A 17,124-nucleotide genomic window follows, 5' to 3' on the forward strand; every position below is an offset into this window, starting at 1 on the left:
GAGAGAGAAGAATCTTGTAAATGCTGAACCATTCATACCCAAGATTATATGCTCCCCACATAAATTATGAGGCTAATACCTTTTTAATATTTCTGTGAAGCATGGCTAGCCTTAAAAAGGCCTTTTAGGGTCATTAGCCTAGTATTCTCCTATGGTCCTGTGAAGAGGTGTAAAGTACTAGAAAGCATAGATATATTGTGTGAGCAGTCCATTGTGCAAAGTAACAATTAAGTGATAGGCAGATGGGATAGTTCCTCTAATCAGCTGTCCCAGTGATCACATGTCACAAGTGAAAGCTGTAAACTCCCATAGTGGGATGGAAGGGAGCAAACCTATATATATATATATATATATATATATATATATATACATATATACATATATATATATATATATATATATATATATATATATATATATATACATATACATATATATATATATATATACATACATATACATATATATATATATATATATATATATATATATATATATACATATATGTAGTTAGAACTGTTTCCCTTTTTCCATGATGGTGTGATTTTCACAGTTATGGGAAGGTAGCAGGTGGTGGTCCTCACAATGAGAGTGTAAAGGCTTGCTTTTCTTTAAAAAAAATGCTTATTTACTGAAATTTACTGAACATTAATTGAAAGTGCAGCAGTAAAGGTGATGGTCTCTCGACAAATTGGCTTTCATCTAGCTTAACAAGTATCAGGAGTTTCAACAGCTGGATCTCCAGCTGTTGCATTTATGGACACAATCCAATATGCTTCGATGCTGCTAGGATGTAACTTTTTTTTTCTTATTGAGAAACTGGGAATGAGGGATTTTCACAAATCTACGATAACAGAGGATATGACTGAGAGAGGAATGTAATGAAACACTGTAAAAAGAGTAACAGTTTCTACTGGATGCATGGTTATAACACATCTTTGGAATTTTTAAGTAAAATTGGGGGCATTTTTTAAAAAAAGATGGTATAAATTTATACGTGCTATAGATTAAATTGTAAGATTTTGTTTTCATTATGATGTTGTTACAACTAAAGATGTTTGTGAACAGTTTCAGAGTAAAGTGTTTAATCGTTATATAAAAAAGAGGGTGGTACTGAGATATCTTATATGAAGAAAAGTAATTTTTCTTTTGAGAGATTTTTTTTGGGGGAAGAGGTTTTCTCTGTATGCGAGTGGTTTTTCGTTATCCAGTTGTATAACTCTGTAAAAAGTGTGTAAACAAGTTTAGCATTTTTGATTTAGAAACATCAGTTTGGTTTATGGGTAGTGCAGAGTCCCCATTTCTTCCCTTTGTTTACATTAATTTTAATTGGGGGCTCCATTTTTATGAAATATCCTAAAGAAATGCTGTTAAGTGAATTGACAATAGCTTACATTGCTAGTACATGAGCATAGAGTGTGAGATCGTGTCCATCCTGTAATGGCACTGCGTCCTGCCTTGGACTGGTTATCTACCTTATGCCCGTTATTTGTCAGGATAGGCTGCAAATGGCCATTGCCCTAAACAGGATACAGCAAATGTCAGAATGAAGAAAGGAATGAAAGCACCTATTATTTCCATCATTATTTTGGGATCTTAACATTCACCTGAAGTGCCACAGGTCAGGCACCTGGAATCTTAGTTTAACATCACATTATGTCACAGAACTGAAACATTTCTCATGCTAAACTGCACTGTTCATCCTTGAATATGAATCCAGGCACCTGATGTGAGGATAGAACCTTTAGCCCTCTGAGCTTCCCAACATCAAAGTTGAGCATGCTGGCTGCTGTACTAGGCAACAGCAAGAAACACTGTGGGCTGTCTTGCTCTAAAGTTGAGTGCTGTGTAGCCGCTTTGAACATATTAGGATTCCATATCATGCATATCAGTTGATACACAGGATATATAATGAGCCCAACTACAGGATCTGGCAGTGGGGTATGTCACAGCCGTAAAGTTGTATTTAACTTGCATTCATATCTCTCAACTTGTTAGCACAAGAAATCTGGACAAAGGCCACCAGGGACACATTTTAAACATTGCTTTTATAAACTTAGAAAGATGCTAGAATAAAATGTGATGTGTTGCCATGCATTTTCTGAAGGATATAAAGTCTGAAACTCAAATATATGTCATTAGTTAGTGACTTCAATCCTCAACGATTTGTCAGAAAACTAGAAATTTTACGAGGAACAGATCAAAAATATGAGGCAAAAATCTGAACTGTTAAGAGCTATGCTTGCTTTACTGAGGATCTTAAAGTGCAGTTTATAAATGTGTCCTATAAAGAGATGCTATTCTTCAGATTTATAGAAAATCAAATCCATGAGTTGAGAGAGAAGACAAATCTCTTTTTTGTGGATAAAATGTACTAACCTCTTCAGCAAACCTATATGAGGAACAGCAAAAGTGAATTTTTTTCTTGACACCCACGGTATTTCCATTAGCAGCAGCTGTAACAGTTCATGCTAAGGATTGTTGCAATAGTTTATTTATAAGTATGTAGGATAGTTTATTCATAAGTATATAGGATGTAGCCTAAAGAGGATATCGGTTTTCAAGAAAGAGTAAAAGAACAGTCGGGCATCTCCAGTTAGGGAGTGTAGCTACCTCTCACTGCATGGTCATCAGAAGGAAGTCTGGCTTTAGGAGGCATAACTGTACCATCTTCATTCCTTTTTTGTCTCTGAAGTAAATGGTTATCCACTTCATCCAGATTTTATTTGCCTCTTGACAAAACAAAAAGAGAACAATAAGTACTCCGTGACATTTGCCTTTATTTGTATATTGTTCTGCTAAATGTCTGCAATGTGTATTGTAGCTAGTTTTTCCCCACTTGTGGCTCATGACATTGCTTGATTCTGTGTGAGACAGACAGAAAGATTACATTTTGGCTTCACTTTTCTACTTAGGAAAAGGGAGCGTTGGGTGTATCTGAAGGCTGTATAACATATTTAAGAAAAAAACAACTTGCTTATAAAGGTTAGAAACTTGAATACGTTTGTAGAACACAGTTAGCTCTGAATACTGGCCAAAGACATGCCCTATTTTTAGTGCCAGTTCTCCTTAATATATGAAAATGCCTAAGAAGTTCCCTAGCATCACCATAAACATTGAAAGACTGAGAGGCACAAGGCGGTCCGTACTAAATATTGTGCCTGTAGTGTGTCTGAGGCAATGGTGACAGGTAAGCTCTCTAACGTCTGAATTACTCAGTACTGGCAAAGCTCTGCTGAGCCCACCTCTGATACAGGCTCCCACTAGTGTAGATTCCCACAGTTCTAGAGATAGATTGTCAGTTGGTATTAGGTTCATAGGCTCATAGGTAGGTACAAGGCTGTCTGCCCAAAGGCATTTATAAACCTAGCCGGAATGTGTTGGCTTTTGCCGCCCTCTTAGATTAGTTCCCTGTGCCTCTGTCCAGCAGAGCCACTGAAGTGATCCGCAGGGTAAACTTCCTGTTTCCCATCAACTCGTCAAGGTTTCTCTTGAAGAGTGTTACTAAGGAGCTCTGCCTAATGTAGATTGGAATTTTGTTCCAGAGCATGGGCAGTCTCTGGGACAGAAATCTATCCCTCCAGCACATCCTATTTATTGTTCTGGTGAGGTTTAGATCCCTAGAGCGTGTGGCTCGAGGGGATATGGTTTTCTTTAGGTGGAGCATGTTCATCAATTCTGGGTTGGACATGGCCTTCTATGTCAGGCAGAGATCACCTCTGAGTAGGCAGTATGCAACCGAGTACAGCTGGAGTGTCTTCAGTTGAGCTGCATAGGGCATCTGTTTGAGCCCAGTGATCCTCTTGGTGAGGTACTTCTGTGGTCTTTCCAAGTGTCTTGTAAGGTACATCCCAAATGGGGCATTGTACTCTATGCTGGGTCTGATGAGTGATGCGTAGAGGGGCACAATGACCTCTTTTGATCTGGATGCAATCCCTTTTGTGATTAGGTGGGCCACATAGAAGGAGTTTCTAACCACTTTGGCAATGTGATTATCAAAGGAGAGATTGCTATCTACTTGGGTCCCCAGATCCCGTATTTCATCTTCCGTATTTAGGGGGCTACCACCTAAGTGGTCATTTGTGGGTACTTTGTTTTTTCCAAATGGGATGACTATGCACTTTTTGGCATTTAGCTTGAGGCCATGGTTTTGACAACAGGTATTTGTCTCAGTGAGGCCCTTCTGGAGGAAGTCTGTGTCAGCCGGAGAGTCAGTTATAGCCCCTAGTTTGCAGTCATCTGCGAACTTGGTCAGTCATAGTCCTCCTGTGCTTGCCTGTACCTCTGAGAAGTATATGCCGAACAGGAAGGGTCCTAGGAGTGAGCCCTGGGGAATGCCACTTGTAACTGGTTTAGAGTCAGACCTAGTTCCCGCAACTCTTACCATGTGGGTTCTGTCCGTGAGCCAGTTGGGAACCCATCTTGTGACATAGGGGTTTATGTTCAGGCTGGTAAGCTTGTCTATAATACCAGAACGGGGAATGGTGTCGAAGGCCTTTGCCAGGTCTAGGTAGGCTGTGTGGACCACCTTTCCCTCGTCTATAGCCTTGGTAACTGTCTCAAAGAAGTCCATCAGGTTTAGGAGGCATGATTTGCCCTTAACAAAGCTGAACTGGGTAGGGTTCAGTGTTTGGAGGTTCCCAATGTCTCTGTTAATGCGATCCATAGCCTTGCAGACCAAGCTAGTCAGGCTTATAGGGCGATAGTTCCCAGGGTCTGTTGTGGCTCCACCTTTGTGGAGTGGAATAACCATTGCTGTGCACCACTCTATGGGCACGTAGCCTGTGGAGAGACTGAGTTTGAACAGTGTGTTTAGGTGAGGGGTTAGTTCATCTTTGAGCTCATGTAGGACGCAGCCTGGGACACCGTCCGGTCCCATTGATGCTGTGTTCTTGGCTTTGGAGAGGGCTGTTTTAACCTGAGTGTCTGTGATTTCATGGGCACTACATTCTTCTGGTATGGCTATGGGCCGTTTTGGGGGTAAGAGGGGGTGAAGTTTGCACTAAACCTGTCTGCCAGGATGTTGGCAATATCGGTTGGTTCAGTGTATTTTGTGCCATTCTGCACTAACTCCGAGCAGTTCTGGGAATTGCGACTTAGATTCTTGACATAGCTAAAGAATGCCTTGTGGTCATCTTTGGAGTCCTTGGCAATTTTTCTTTCAAAGCTAGTCTTGGATGATTTTATGAGGGAGTGTAGTTTCTTGCTGATACTGATCAGGGAAGTCTTCCCTTCTTGGGATTTTACTCTTTTCTGTACTAGTTTCCTCCTTCTATTGTATAGCTAGTTTATGGCAGGGGTCCACCAGACTGGCTTCCTTTTCTTGGAGGAGTGAGTCTTGGCTGTGCTTTGGATAGCACGATCCATGCATTCTTGTAGGTGCCCGTAGAGTGCATTAGTAAAGGATTTTGCAGCTTGGACAGCCTTATCCTTTAGCATGGGGGATTTGAAACTTTCTACCTTGGTCTTAAGTAAAATGAAGTTTGCTTTTGAAAAGTTTTTCATGGTGGTTTCTTTGACTGGGGGTGGGGCAGAATGTGGATATCCAGAGTGATTAGTGGTCAGATCTAACCAGCGAGGGGTTGACCCCCGGTGTGGAACACCGGTTGCCCATGCTGGTGATGAACAGGTCCAGTATGTTGTCACCTCTGGTGGGGATGTTGACCAGTTGATCCAGGGCGTTTGAGTTTATAAATTCTAGGAAATGTTGGGCAAGGGAGTTAGTACTTGAGTAGTTCTCCCAGTTAATGTTTGGGTAATTGAAATCACCCAATATTAGGGTGTTTGGTAGGACCTTTATATTTCCCAGTGTTTCCAGAAATGCGGAATGGGGGTCTTGGGACATAGTGGGTGATCTGTAGCAAGCTACAATTTGAATTGCAGTTCTGCCCATTGTTAGTTGCACGTAGATGATCTCTGAAGCATCGTGCTGTGCCACTAACCTGGAGGTGTGGGTGTCATTGATGAAAATGGATACGCCCCCACCCTTTGTATTTTGGTCTGGGTTTTGTGGCCAAAATGTATGGTATGAGTTGTAGTCTGGTAGTGCTGGGGTGCTCTCTGGAGCCTTAAACCAGGTTTCTGTTACTGCACATATATCGATTTTCTCCATACTTTGGAGTGCCTCGAGTGCTTGCATTTTGAGGTTTAGACTTCCAGCATTGAGTAGCATTACCCTCAGGTTTTAGTTACTTGTGCTGTTTACGGCGGTGGTTTGTCTTTTGAGCCTTGCCTAAAAAAGGCACTATGGGGGTGGCAAGAGCCTTGGCCAGTATTCAAAAACCTAAGGGTGACAGGTGGAAGCCATCTCTAGCGAAGCAGTATGGCTTGTCGAGCATGTCATCCCAGGCTGACAGGCACTGGATCCCCTTTGAATGACACCAGAAGCTTAGCCAATTGTTGAAATTGATAATTTTTTCTTTATACCGTGGTATCATTCTTGGTGAGGGCAGGATGCTACTCAGGGTCAGATGCATACCGGCCTGGGCTACATGATCAGAGAGCTCCTCCATGTCTCTTTTCATGTAGTCCAAGGAGGTACGGCTCAGGTCATTCACACCAACATGGACAATGACAAAGTCGTATTTGTACTTGTTCTGGAGTGACCTGAGTGCTTGTGTTATGTGGTGGATCCTGGCACCCAACAGGCAGCTAACAGTAACCTTCTCCTTGTTCAGCTTAATCCAGACAAGCCTCAGAATTAAGTGAAATTACTACTGTGCTACATCCAAACCCTGGTCCCAGACCCTAGGTCTTTGCAGAGGATATAGGCATGCTGTATGTATGGCAGTTACAGACAATCTGGCATCCCTTCCACAAACAGCTAGCTTTTTAGCTAAAATAGTGAATGTTCCAGCAAGTGGAACATCACTGTAAGAGATACACAGGGTCCAACCTCTGCACATAGTTTTGGGTAGGCCTTTGATCAAACATATATCCAAGGTGTGGATAGCTGAGATGCAGGCACCTAGAACAGATGTCTCAGTTTTTTTCCCTCTTTTGGCTGTAAAACTTTTGTGGAGGAATACCTAGCAGTGTTATAGAGACTTGTCACTTCTTGGTCGGAGCCCCCACCTTATCTACATCAGGAGTAAAGACCCAGAAGAAACAAAAAAGGGAACCAACTCATGAAGAGTCCTCCGAGGCAGACATAGCAACAGTAGAATCTGTTCTTCTTGGGTCAGATCCACTACGCTTTCGTCAGTGACGTGAATGATAGTAGCAGCCCCCCCCCTTTAAATGGAAGTGTGGATGTCAAAAACTGACTGCTCCTTAGTATATGCATTATGAATTCATAGGAGTAGGAGAGCTGAAGCCTTTAGTTATTCCCCAGTTGTCAAAACTTATGCAGATGTCTTTGACAGAGTTTCTTAAAAACATGGCTTGCAAGCCCCACCCCCTAACACACCCATTACAAAATAAGTAGGCTTTACAGAGTACAGGACCTTTTACTTGTTTGTATGTCTTTCAGACAGTGTCAGACCTTGTAGTGTTTATGTTAGTAGTGGTAAGGGGGTTCAGAATTTTTTCATGTTTCAGCACTCTCCATAAATATGAGAAGAGAAAAATTATGGATAAGCTGGCAAGAAGGTGCACACTTCACCACTGTAGGAGGCTCGATTTAGAAATATCAGAACATCACTGATGACAAACTCTTCTCTTCAACAGTATTTCCAGCTTTTTTTTTTTAAACATGAAAGTAAAGGATTCCTCATATCACAGGTATGCGTAGACATATCGGAAACTTTATACTTCACTAATGTAACCAAAGACTTAAGACCATCTGAAAAATTATTAGTCTCCTTCATGCCAGGGATACAGGACAGGCCAGTGTCCAAGCTGACTTTCTCTAAATGGTGGGAAATTGCATTAGTATCTAGTATGATTCTAATGAGAAGATCATTGCTGTACAGGTCCAGAGAAGGGGTTGTCACCACTGCAGCTTTTTTCAAGAATGTTCAGTGTATTGGTGAAGCTGCCACTTGGGCATCCTTTTACTTTTTCCAATTATTTTGGACTAGATGTTCTGCTGTGGAGTGTTGTTTTGTCTGAGCTGAACTTCAGGGCAGGCTGCTGTCCTCCATCAAAGTGTATGGTCAGTGACCTTCACTACTTAGCTGTCCCGCATTCATTTATGGATTCAGTGCAGTATAATGATCCTTATAATGAATAAATTACTGTTGTAAGAGGCTAGTCATCACAAGCACACATGTTCGAATAATTGGACAATTTCTGTAGTAAAAGCTCCTGTCTACCTCCCCCACCTCTTTCCTGGGTAGACATAATTCCTTAAGGCTCGACTCTTTTCTATTTGCAGTGGTATTTCGCCCTTAATTTAAACAATGTTATTGTAGTTTTAATAGGGGATTTTGTTTTTGTTCATTGTGAACTGTCCTTGGGTAGTTGTGTGTGCCAGTGTATGTGTATATCTTTTACATTTGTTGCATGAGAAAGATAAAGAAGATAGCCATCAGATATCCTTCATTAGGGATGCCAGCAGCAATCTTCTCCCCTGTACACAGAACATCAAAAGGCAGACGGAGTACTTCCAACAGCTTCTGAATAAAGAAACCCCCACAGAAGCTGTACTGCCCTGACACAGTCTGTGATGAAAGAAGAAGAGGAGGCCACCCTTGTAAGAAGTAAGAATAACAATAAGGACCATGAAGTAATGGGAAGTGTCATGCTTAGCTGAAGTCACAGCAGGTATACTCAAGATGGTTGGTGAGCTGGGGGAGCAATGACTCCAGGGGTATTCATAGCAGTATGAAGAGAAGGGTGCATATCAGATGATTGGAGAATATGCATTCTAATGCAACGGTACAAGAACAAAGTGGACATTCACAACTGTGGGCAGTATAGAGGCAAAAAAGTCCTACCATACTGCATACAAGAGGGTAATTGATAAAATAATACAGAGTAGTAGAAAATAAGATGGGGGATGGAAAGTTCAGATTCAAATCAAGATGCAACACAACAAACCCATTGTTTATAGTGAGACAGATACTTTCCCAGAAATATTTGTGGAATTAATGCAGGCTATGTACAAGGACCCAATAACTCAAGTACTGTGTTCAGTCTCACAGAGGGGTTCTCAGTGAGAGTGGGTGTGCACCAGGTTTCATCTCCGAGCCTACTGCTGTTCATACTGGTGATGGATTACATTAGCAAACATCACGTCAGAGGGGACTGATTAACACAGGTGCTTTATGCAGACACTGTGGCATTACAAGTAGTGCCTGAACAAAAACTCCAGCAACTGATCCAGGAAAGGAATGCAAAACTGTGCACATATGGGATGAAAATAAGAACTGATTAGACTGTTGTAATGGCCAAAATGAGAGAAATGAAAAGAAGCTGAAAACTGAGATAGAAGGGAAAATAGTAGAGCAGGTTAATGGCTTCAAGTATCTGGGAGGGGTGGTTAAGGAAAAGGAAAGTCTGAATGAGAATGTCAAAGGTAGCATCTGAGGGCTTCAGTCAGCTGGCGCAGAGATTCAGGGGTAGTGTGTGACAGAAGAATGACAACGAAGCTGAAAACTAAGGGTACAAACAGTGGTGTAACCAGTACTACTGTATGGTGCAGAAGTATGTGCAGTGAAGGAGGAACGGTTGCAGAAGCTAGAGCTGAAGGAGATGAAGTGCCTGGAATGGGTGGCAGAATGAAAACTGTCAGACATGAAGAAATGAGAACGTCAGAGCAGAAGTCCAAGTAGCTCCAATGGCAGAAGAAGGTCAAAGGGAACAGATTACAGTGGTGTGCAGGAAAGCAGAATACAGACTGGTGAAGAGGATTTGGGACACACAGGAAGAAGGAAAGAGGAAGCAAGGGTATCCAGCAAAGAGACAGATGGATTATGTGAGATACGACCTGCTACAGCTTAGCATAAACGTCAAAGGAGGTGAGAGACTGGCATTGAACTGAGAGAGATGGTGACAGCTGACATGCACTTCAACCCCAAGTAGAAAACAGGAAAAAGGGGTTGATAGTGATGATACATGGGGAGCAGCATGTAATGTTGCACCCTGTCTGGGTGCCCTTCTAGTCTGTTGGCAGACTGACATCTGCATATTGCTATATTCTTTTCAGTTACGTTTACACTTCCACATGATGCTACTGTTAAACCATGCAGATTGGTGAGTACCCTAACACAACAGTATTTGCTGTTAGAGACAGTAGCAGTAACTCATGCAGATCAGGGAACAACCATATTTTCTAACATACTCTCTCATTTATTACACTGGTCACTGTGAACCAGAATGCCATCTAGTTGTTGTGACTTTCGGCTTATCCCGGCCAGGGGTCGCCACAGCGGAACTCCGGTCCGCTAATGTTTGGTAGTGGATTTTTACGTGCCGAGTTACCAGCCCTGACACACAACCTTCAATGAAGGCACGCCCATTCACGCATGCCTCCACACAGAAGACGCTCTAACTGAGAATCGAACGCGACAACGTCTTGCTGTGAGGCGACAACGCTACCGCAACACCACTACTTCGGGTCAGAATGCCATCTAGTATCTCATTTAATTGTTAGGTTCGCCCATTTCCATTTACTGTCATACATGTCACCTTTTCTAGCTCCAGCTGTAGGAGGAAGTAAAGAAGAGAAGCAAAAGTAATTTGTAATGTGCTACTGGCAAAAACAACAAGACAGCTGACAGAAGTCTAGGAATATTACATATTCCAATCCTATCTCAGAAGCAGTGGTTTGACTAGCTATTATTGAGCTCTGGGTCATCTCCTAACTTAAGTTAAAGAACAAAAAAGGAGCTCTTTAGACAGCTTCAAGAGCAAATAAATAAATAAAGCTTCTCTCTCTTTTTAAACTACAGCATTGCAGCAAACTGCTTGTTGCTGCAGTTTGTGCTTCAGTGCTTGCCACATGCAAAGCACCAAAGTACTTGAATTCTGAATACAAATACTGCATTCAAATGCTGGTAATGCATTGCTGATCATGCTCTCTGACACTTTGCACCCTGGGTGGCTGATCCCTTTGCCCCACCCTAGTCACTTTACTGCTCAGGAATACTTCCTCATCCAGCCTAGACCATGAAAAGATAAGCTTTATGTGTGCTGAACCAGAATGATCTACAGGGGCATCTGGAAAATGATACCCAAGGAGTGCTAAAAAGTTTATTCAAATGGGTGCTAAAAAGCTTATTTTGAGATCACTGTGTAAAAGTATCTATAAGCCATAACCTAATGTTTGGTGTTGAATTAGGAACCAGAGGATATGTGGAGTCTGGTATAGGGTGACAAAGCTCATGTACAGTTTAACAGGCCTTATCTATAGACTGAGTAGAAAGTAACAGCTACTAACAACAAAAAGGTAAGAGATGAGAAAAATATTGGATAACAAGAGCTTTTAATTGTTATGTCAGAAATATGTTTCATTGACCAGTTTAAACTTATGGATGCACCTATCTGATAAAGCTCTAAAAGATAAGATTCATAAGTATTCCAGTGATCATTTATGGCTTGCGAGTACCCTCTCTCAGGCTGCACCTCCTTTCTCTAGGAGGGCCATGCAAGTCAATCCTGTAGTAAATTTGTGAAAACCCATTCAGTCATCTAGTTTGAGTGAAACAATTGAATTGCAGTCTTAACACACAGGACAAATTTATTCCAGAGGTTAGGAAGGCACTGTGTTATAAACCTGTTCATTTACTGTGTTTTATTTATCTGTTAGGGAAGATTTAGGTCCCTGGTTCTAGTGATGGTGTGGCTTTTAGACTTGTAGAAATTTAGGTTGTATAGAACAACCTGGGCTCTAATAGACATGATGAGACAGACATCTCCCCTGTAAAGTCCATTAGAAACAGAATAAAGGGATTAAGGACTTTTTTGTTAAGAATATATGGGATCTTTCTAACTTTGTCCCATGTTTAGTGAGATACATTCTGAAGTGGGTATTGTATTGTATAATGGGTCTGATCAATGCAGAGTATAAGGGAGTGATTACCTCTTCATACCATGATGATATTCCTTTGGCAATTAGCTTGGCTAAATAAACAGATTTCCTGATGTCTGTTGTTGCATGATGATGAAACAAAATGCGCTTATCAACCCAAGTTCCTAGGTCCCTGACTACATTTTTGGTTGTAGTGGTCTACTCTCTGTACAGTATGATGAGGGGAGGGGTTGTCTACCAAAATTGGTGATACCCAGGGTTTACCAGTGAGAGTTCATTCTGGAGGGTTTGGGTGTCACAGGATGACCTTAAAAATCCCCATTTGTAGTCATTAGCTAACTTTGTTAGCCAGAAATCTTGGCTGTCTGCTTGGAGATCTGAGAAGTAAAGGTCAACAAAGATAACCCCCAGTACCAAATTCTGAGGGACACAGCAGGTCACATTCTTATTTTCTGAAGAGGCACTTGCAACTTGCTCTGTATGGGTTCTGATTTCATCTTGCATATGGGTTGCTTTTTAAAGCATTTAGCTTCTGTATGATGTCAGCATGGGGAATGCTATTGAAGACCTTGATCAGGTCGAGATATGCAGTGTGTACCACATAACCATCAAATGTAGTCATCATAACCCTTTCAAACAAGTTTACCTTGTTCAATAGACAGAATCTATCCCTGACCAGAACAAAATGTTGCGGATTAAGTCTAACAATACGTCTGAGGTCATAGTTTATGATATCAGTTATAAAACATTCCATGGATTAGCAGATGAGGCTTATTAGATTGATAAATCTGTAATTACCCAGGTCTTGTTGTAAGGGCACCCTTATGGAGGGGCATCACTACTGCAGTGAGCCACTCATTAGGGATGAAACCAGTGGCCACACTTAGGTTAAACAGTTTAAGAAGCAGGTCTGCAAGGGTACGTTTAACACTGGGAATTAAGAAACCACCCATGGAGGAAGTATTTTCAGACTTTCTTAGCACTTTCAGTAAATGATCTTAAGAGATAATCGGGGGAGTAAAGGATTCTTGTATTTCAAGGCACTGCACAGGAGTCACAGGCATGAAATTGTCACTAAATATGTTTGCAGGGATATTGACAGTATCTGCTGGGTATGACTAGGGTGTGTTGTCATGAATATGTTCAGAGCAATGTTAAGTATTCTTTCTTAATTTACTAACATAGCTAAAGAAGACTATATAATTATTTCTGGGTTCAAGGACGAGTCTAAGTTCATAAGCTATTTTAGAGGATTAAGTATTTTTCAGAATGTTTGCAATGTTTTTGATATTTTCATTTCAAAGAGGGGTTTTAAGATCTGCCGTATAATAAAATGAGCGTCTTTCTTTTTTGTATTATTTATGGCAGAGGATCACCAGGGTGGTTTATTTTTGAGTTTTCCTCGATATTTGGTTTTGGAAGGGACTGATAGCTCTATGCACTGTTTTTGTTTTGTTTGTTTGTTTTTTTTTTATTGGTGTAGAATTCCTTTATGAATCTTCCTGTTGTACAATTGTCAGTGTTGGTATAGTCAAAATGAATTTTGGAACTTATAGGTAAATAGATGTGCACTAGGTTAATGGCCCTGGAGCCTTTACAAGCCTAGCCCAAAGGATTACCCAGGTAAAGTGACACCCAACCTTAGTTTCCAGTGCTTCTGTCGAGTAGAGCCACTGGAGTGATCCCTGGGGTGAATATTCTATTTCCCATCCACTCATCAAGATTTTTCTTAAAGAGGGCCAGTGAGGTGCTCTGTTTGACATGTATGGAAAGTCTGTTCAGTAGCATGGGCAGTCTCTGGGTTATGAACCTGTCCCTCCAGCACATTCTGTTGAATGTGGTAATGAGGTTGAGATCTCTGGAGTGTGTGGTGTGGAGGGATTGGGATTTCTTTAGATGTAGCATTTCTAACAGAGCTGGGTCAGACATGGCTTTATAAGTCAAGCAGAGATCACCTCTAAGTAGGCGATATGAGACAGAGAATAGTTGGTGTTTTTTGAGTCTGTCCATGTAGGACATGTGTTTAAGGCCTAGTATCCTCTTTGTGAGGTACTTTTGTGGCCTCTCCAGTTGTTGCAGGTGTCAAGTGAGGTACATGCCAAATGGGGCATTGTACTCAATGATTGGCCTAATGAGGGAAGAGCAGAGGGAGACAATGACCTCTTTCTTCCTGGATGCAAAACCCTTAGTAATGAGATGTGGCACATAGAAGGACTTTCTGACCGCAGTGGCAGTGTGGTGGTCAAAAGAGAGGTTGCTGTCAACCTGTGTTCCCAGATCTCTGATAACACCATCTGTGTTCAGTGGACTACCATCGATGTGGTAGTTCATGGCAAATGGGTTTTTCCCAAAGGGGATGACGACACAGATTTTGGCATTGAGCTTAAGGCCATGGTTCTGACACCAGTCAATGGTCTCAGTGAGGCATTTCTGTAGGATGTCAACATCACTTGGGAAGTTAATAATGGCTCCCAACTTGCAATTGTCTGTGAACTTTGTCAGCCAGAGTCCCTTTGTGTTGAACTGAACTTCTGAGAAGTAGATACCAAACAGAAGAGGACTCCACTCGTGACTGGTCGGCAGTCTGACTTGGAGTCAGCTACTTTCACACTGTGGGTTCTAGCTGTGAGCCAGTTTGCAACCCACTTAGTGATATAGGGGTTGATGCCTAGCTTAGTGAGTTTTTTTATGATTCCTGAGTGGAGAATGGTATCAAAGTCCTGTATGAACCACCTTGCCTTCATCCACAGCTCTGGTGACTGACTCAAAGAAGTCGACCAACTTGAGCAAGCATGATCTACCCTTCATAGAAGCTGTATTCTTGGCCTTGGACAGTGCTGTTTTAACCTGTGCAGCAGTAATACTCGGCGCCTGGCAATCTACTTGTATTGTGATTGGTCCTTGGGGGGGGGGGGATTGGCACTGAATCTGTCGGCCAGTATATTGTGCAGTAGTTCAGGGGTATCTGGGTATTGCCGTAGAGGTTCTTTACATAACTATAGAAGTCCTTGTGGTTGTCTTTACTATCTGCTGCAATTCTGTTTTCATAGCTAGCTATAGAGGATTTGATGTGGGATCTCAACTTTTTGTTGAGGCTGATAAGGGAGTTTTTCCAGTCTTGGGACTTCGCCTTATTCCACATCAGATTCCTCCTTCTGTTGTAGAGTGTGTTTATGGCAGGGGACCACCAGATTGGCTTCCTTTTTTTGGAGGAGTGTGTCTTGATTCTATTGGGTATGGCAAGATCCATGCATTTGTGTACGTGTTCGTACAGTGCATTGGTGTATGATTCGGCAGTCATGCAACTATTCTCCATTTGCATGGGTGCCATGAAGTTAGCTACCTCTGTTCTTAGGAGCCCAAAGTTAACTTTGGAGAAGTTTTTCATGATGGCTACCTTTGCGCGGGGGGGGGTGTGGATTTCCAAGATAAGTAGTTTGTGGTCAGATCTAACCAGGGAGGAGATGACTATTGGTGTAGAGCAACGGTCGCCCATGTTAATAATGACCAGGTCAAGGATGTTGCTACCTCTAGTGGGGGTAAGAACAAGCTGGTCCAGGGCATTGGAATTAATGAATTCCAGGAAACGTTGGGCAAGTGTATTGGTACATGAGTAGTTTTCCCAGTTAATGGAGGGGTAGTTGAAGTCGCCCAGTATGAGTGTGTTAGGTTGGACACACAGATTAGGTTGAGACTAGCATGTTTATAGTTTTTGAACTTAGTTGGGCTTGCTGAAGTATTTTGGGAGTTTAAAGGAGAAAGTCATTGGTTGGATTTTTCTGCTGTAGAAAATATCAGTGGAGTAGTGCAAAAGGGGGGGGGCATATCTGTGGTAATCAAGTCAAGAATGCTTTGTCCTGTAGTAGGTTTGTTTACAGCTGCTCCATGGATTTTTGTCAATAAAGTCTAGGAATTTGGGGGCATATCCTGCATTGGAGGTATGTGTGTCCCAGTTTATTGAAGGGTAGCTAAAGTCACCAAAAGTAATGGAGATTTTGCTAATAGGGAGATCACTTAGAAGAATGAGGAATATTACATGGTCATCAGGAATAACGAAGGTGGTGTGCAGCGAGCTATTCATTGATAATTAATCGTATCTTGAGCGATCTGTATTTCGGTAAGTTCAGTTTGAGAGTCTCTAGGTTTCTGCCTGGAGCTAATACGCTTCTTGACAAATATCAAGACTCAACCACTGCTGCCATCAGATCTGAAGATATGAAAAAAAGCAGTACCCACAAATAGAGAGAGTGGTCTGTGTAGTGTATGAGGAAATACATTCCTAAGGCTAAACCTCTGAGGAACACAGAAAGAGCCTTAATAGATTATGAACTGCAGTGTGTTTTCCTTCTCACCCTGGATTTAGTGAGTGTAGAAGATGAAGCAGAATAGGCATATGGTCCTTTGTTCTTATCCCATTTGTTAAATTCATCTGTTAACAGTCATAGTCTTGTATTTGCCTAATGCTTATTTACACAACAATATAAGAATAAATAGTTAATTTCATTCATTTTCTTTACAGATTGATCACACAGTAGAAACAGACGTTGTTGAAAATGGGCGTGCATCTACTAATTCGGTACCACAAAAAACAGCTGTAAGTATTACTTTGGAATTAGTTGGTCATAACTTGTGGCTTACATGCAGATTCCTTTTATTGGTCTCTAGCAGAATGTTAAATGCTTCACATTCTCTGAATAGGCCTGCAGAGGTACATAAATTGCCATGCTACGGGCAGTAATAGTGAAGGCTATGTACACTTAATGGGGAAGTCAAGTTTTGTGAGACTTGATCTTTTGATTTGTCATATGTTGAGACTTTTTTTGGAGCTGTGGAAGATTATGTAGACATTTTTTTCTTTTTTTATGTCAATGGTTAGTTGAACTGTATTGTTTGGAGATGAATATTACTGTGGGGACATACTTTTGTTATATATGAAGTCCTAAGTCATATTTCCTTGGACCACAGCAAACACATTTTTGCACTAAGGGTATACTCTTTACTCCAAAACAAGTTAGTAGGGTTGTGGGGTGCAACCATTCACAGTGGAGGTGCGGGGACAGCATAGTCCAATATAGTGTTTTTTGTTTGTTTTATGTTTTTTAAAACAATTAGTACAGTTTCTAGTCTAGCTAGAGTGGTTGTTTCTGTTCCCATTTGTACTGTTGTGGGAGTCTGCATTTTTTTTTTTTACACTAACATAAAACTGTAGA

General features: G+C 41.4%; 1 protein-coding gene across 2 annotated transcripts in view; it reads left to right on the forward strand.

Annotated features, from left to right (window-relative positions):
* The window catches only part of TMEM63B (transmembrane protein 63B), a 2,399,602-nt gene that overhangs the window by 2,345,911 nt on the left and 36,567 nt on the right, over positions 1-17,124 (forward strand). For both annotated transcript variants that reach the window (XM_044060665.1, XM_044060674.1), the window contains one exon: positions 16,434-16,508. In XM_044060665.1, the coding sequence (XP_043916600.1) occupies positions 16,434-16,508 (75 nt within the window). The remainder of the gene's footprint in view (positions 1-16,433; positions 16,509-17,124) is intronic.

The sequence above is a fragment of the Protopterus annectens genome, chromosome 1.part0 (assembly GCF_019279795.1).
Source record: "Protopterus annectens isolate FY-2018-M chromosome 1.part0, PAN1.0, whole genome shotgun sequence".
NCBI lineage: Eukaryota > Metazoa > Chordata > Ceratodontiformes > Protopteridae > Protopterus > Protopterus annectens.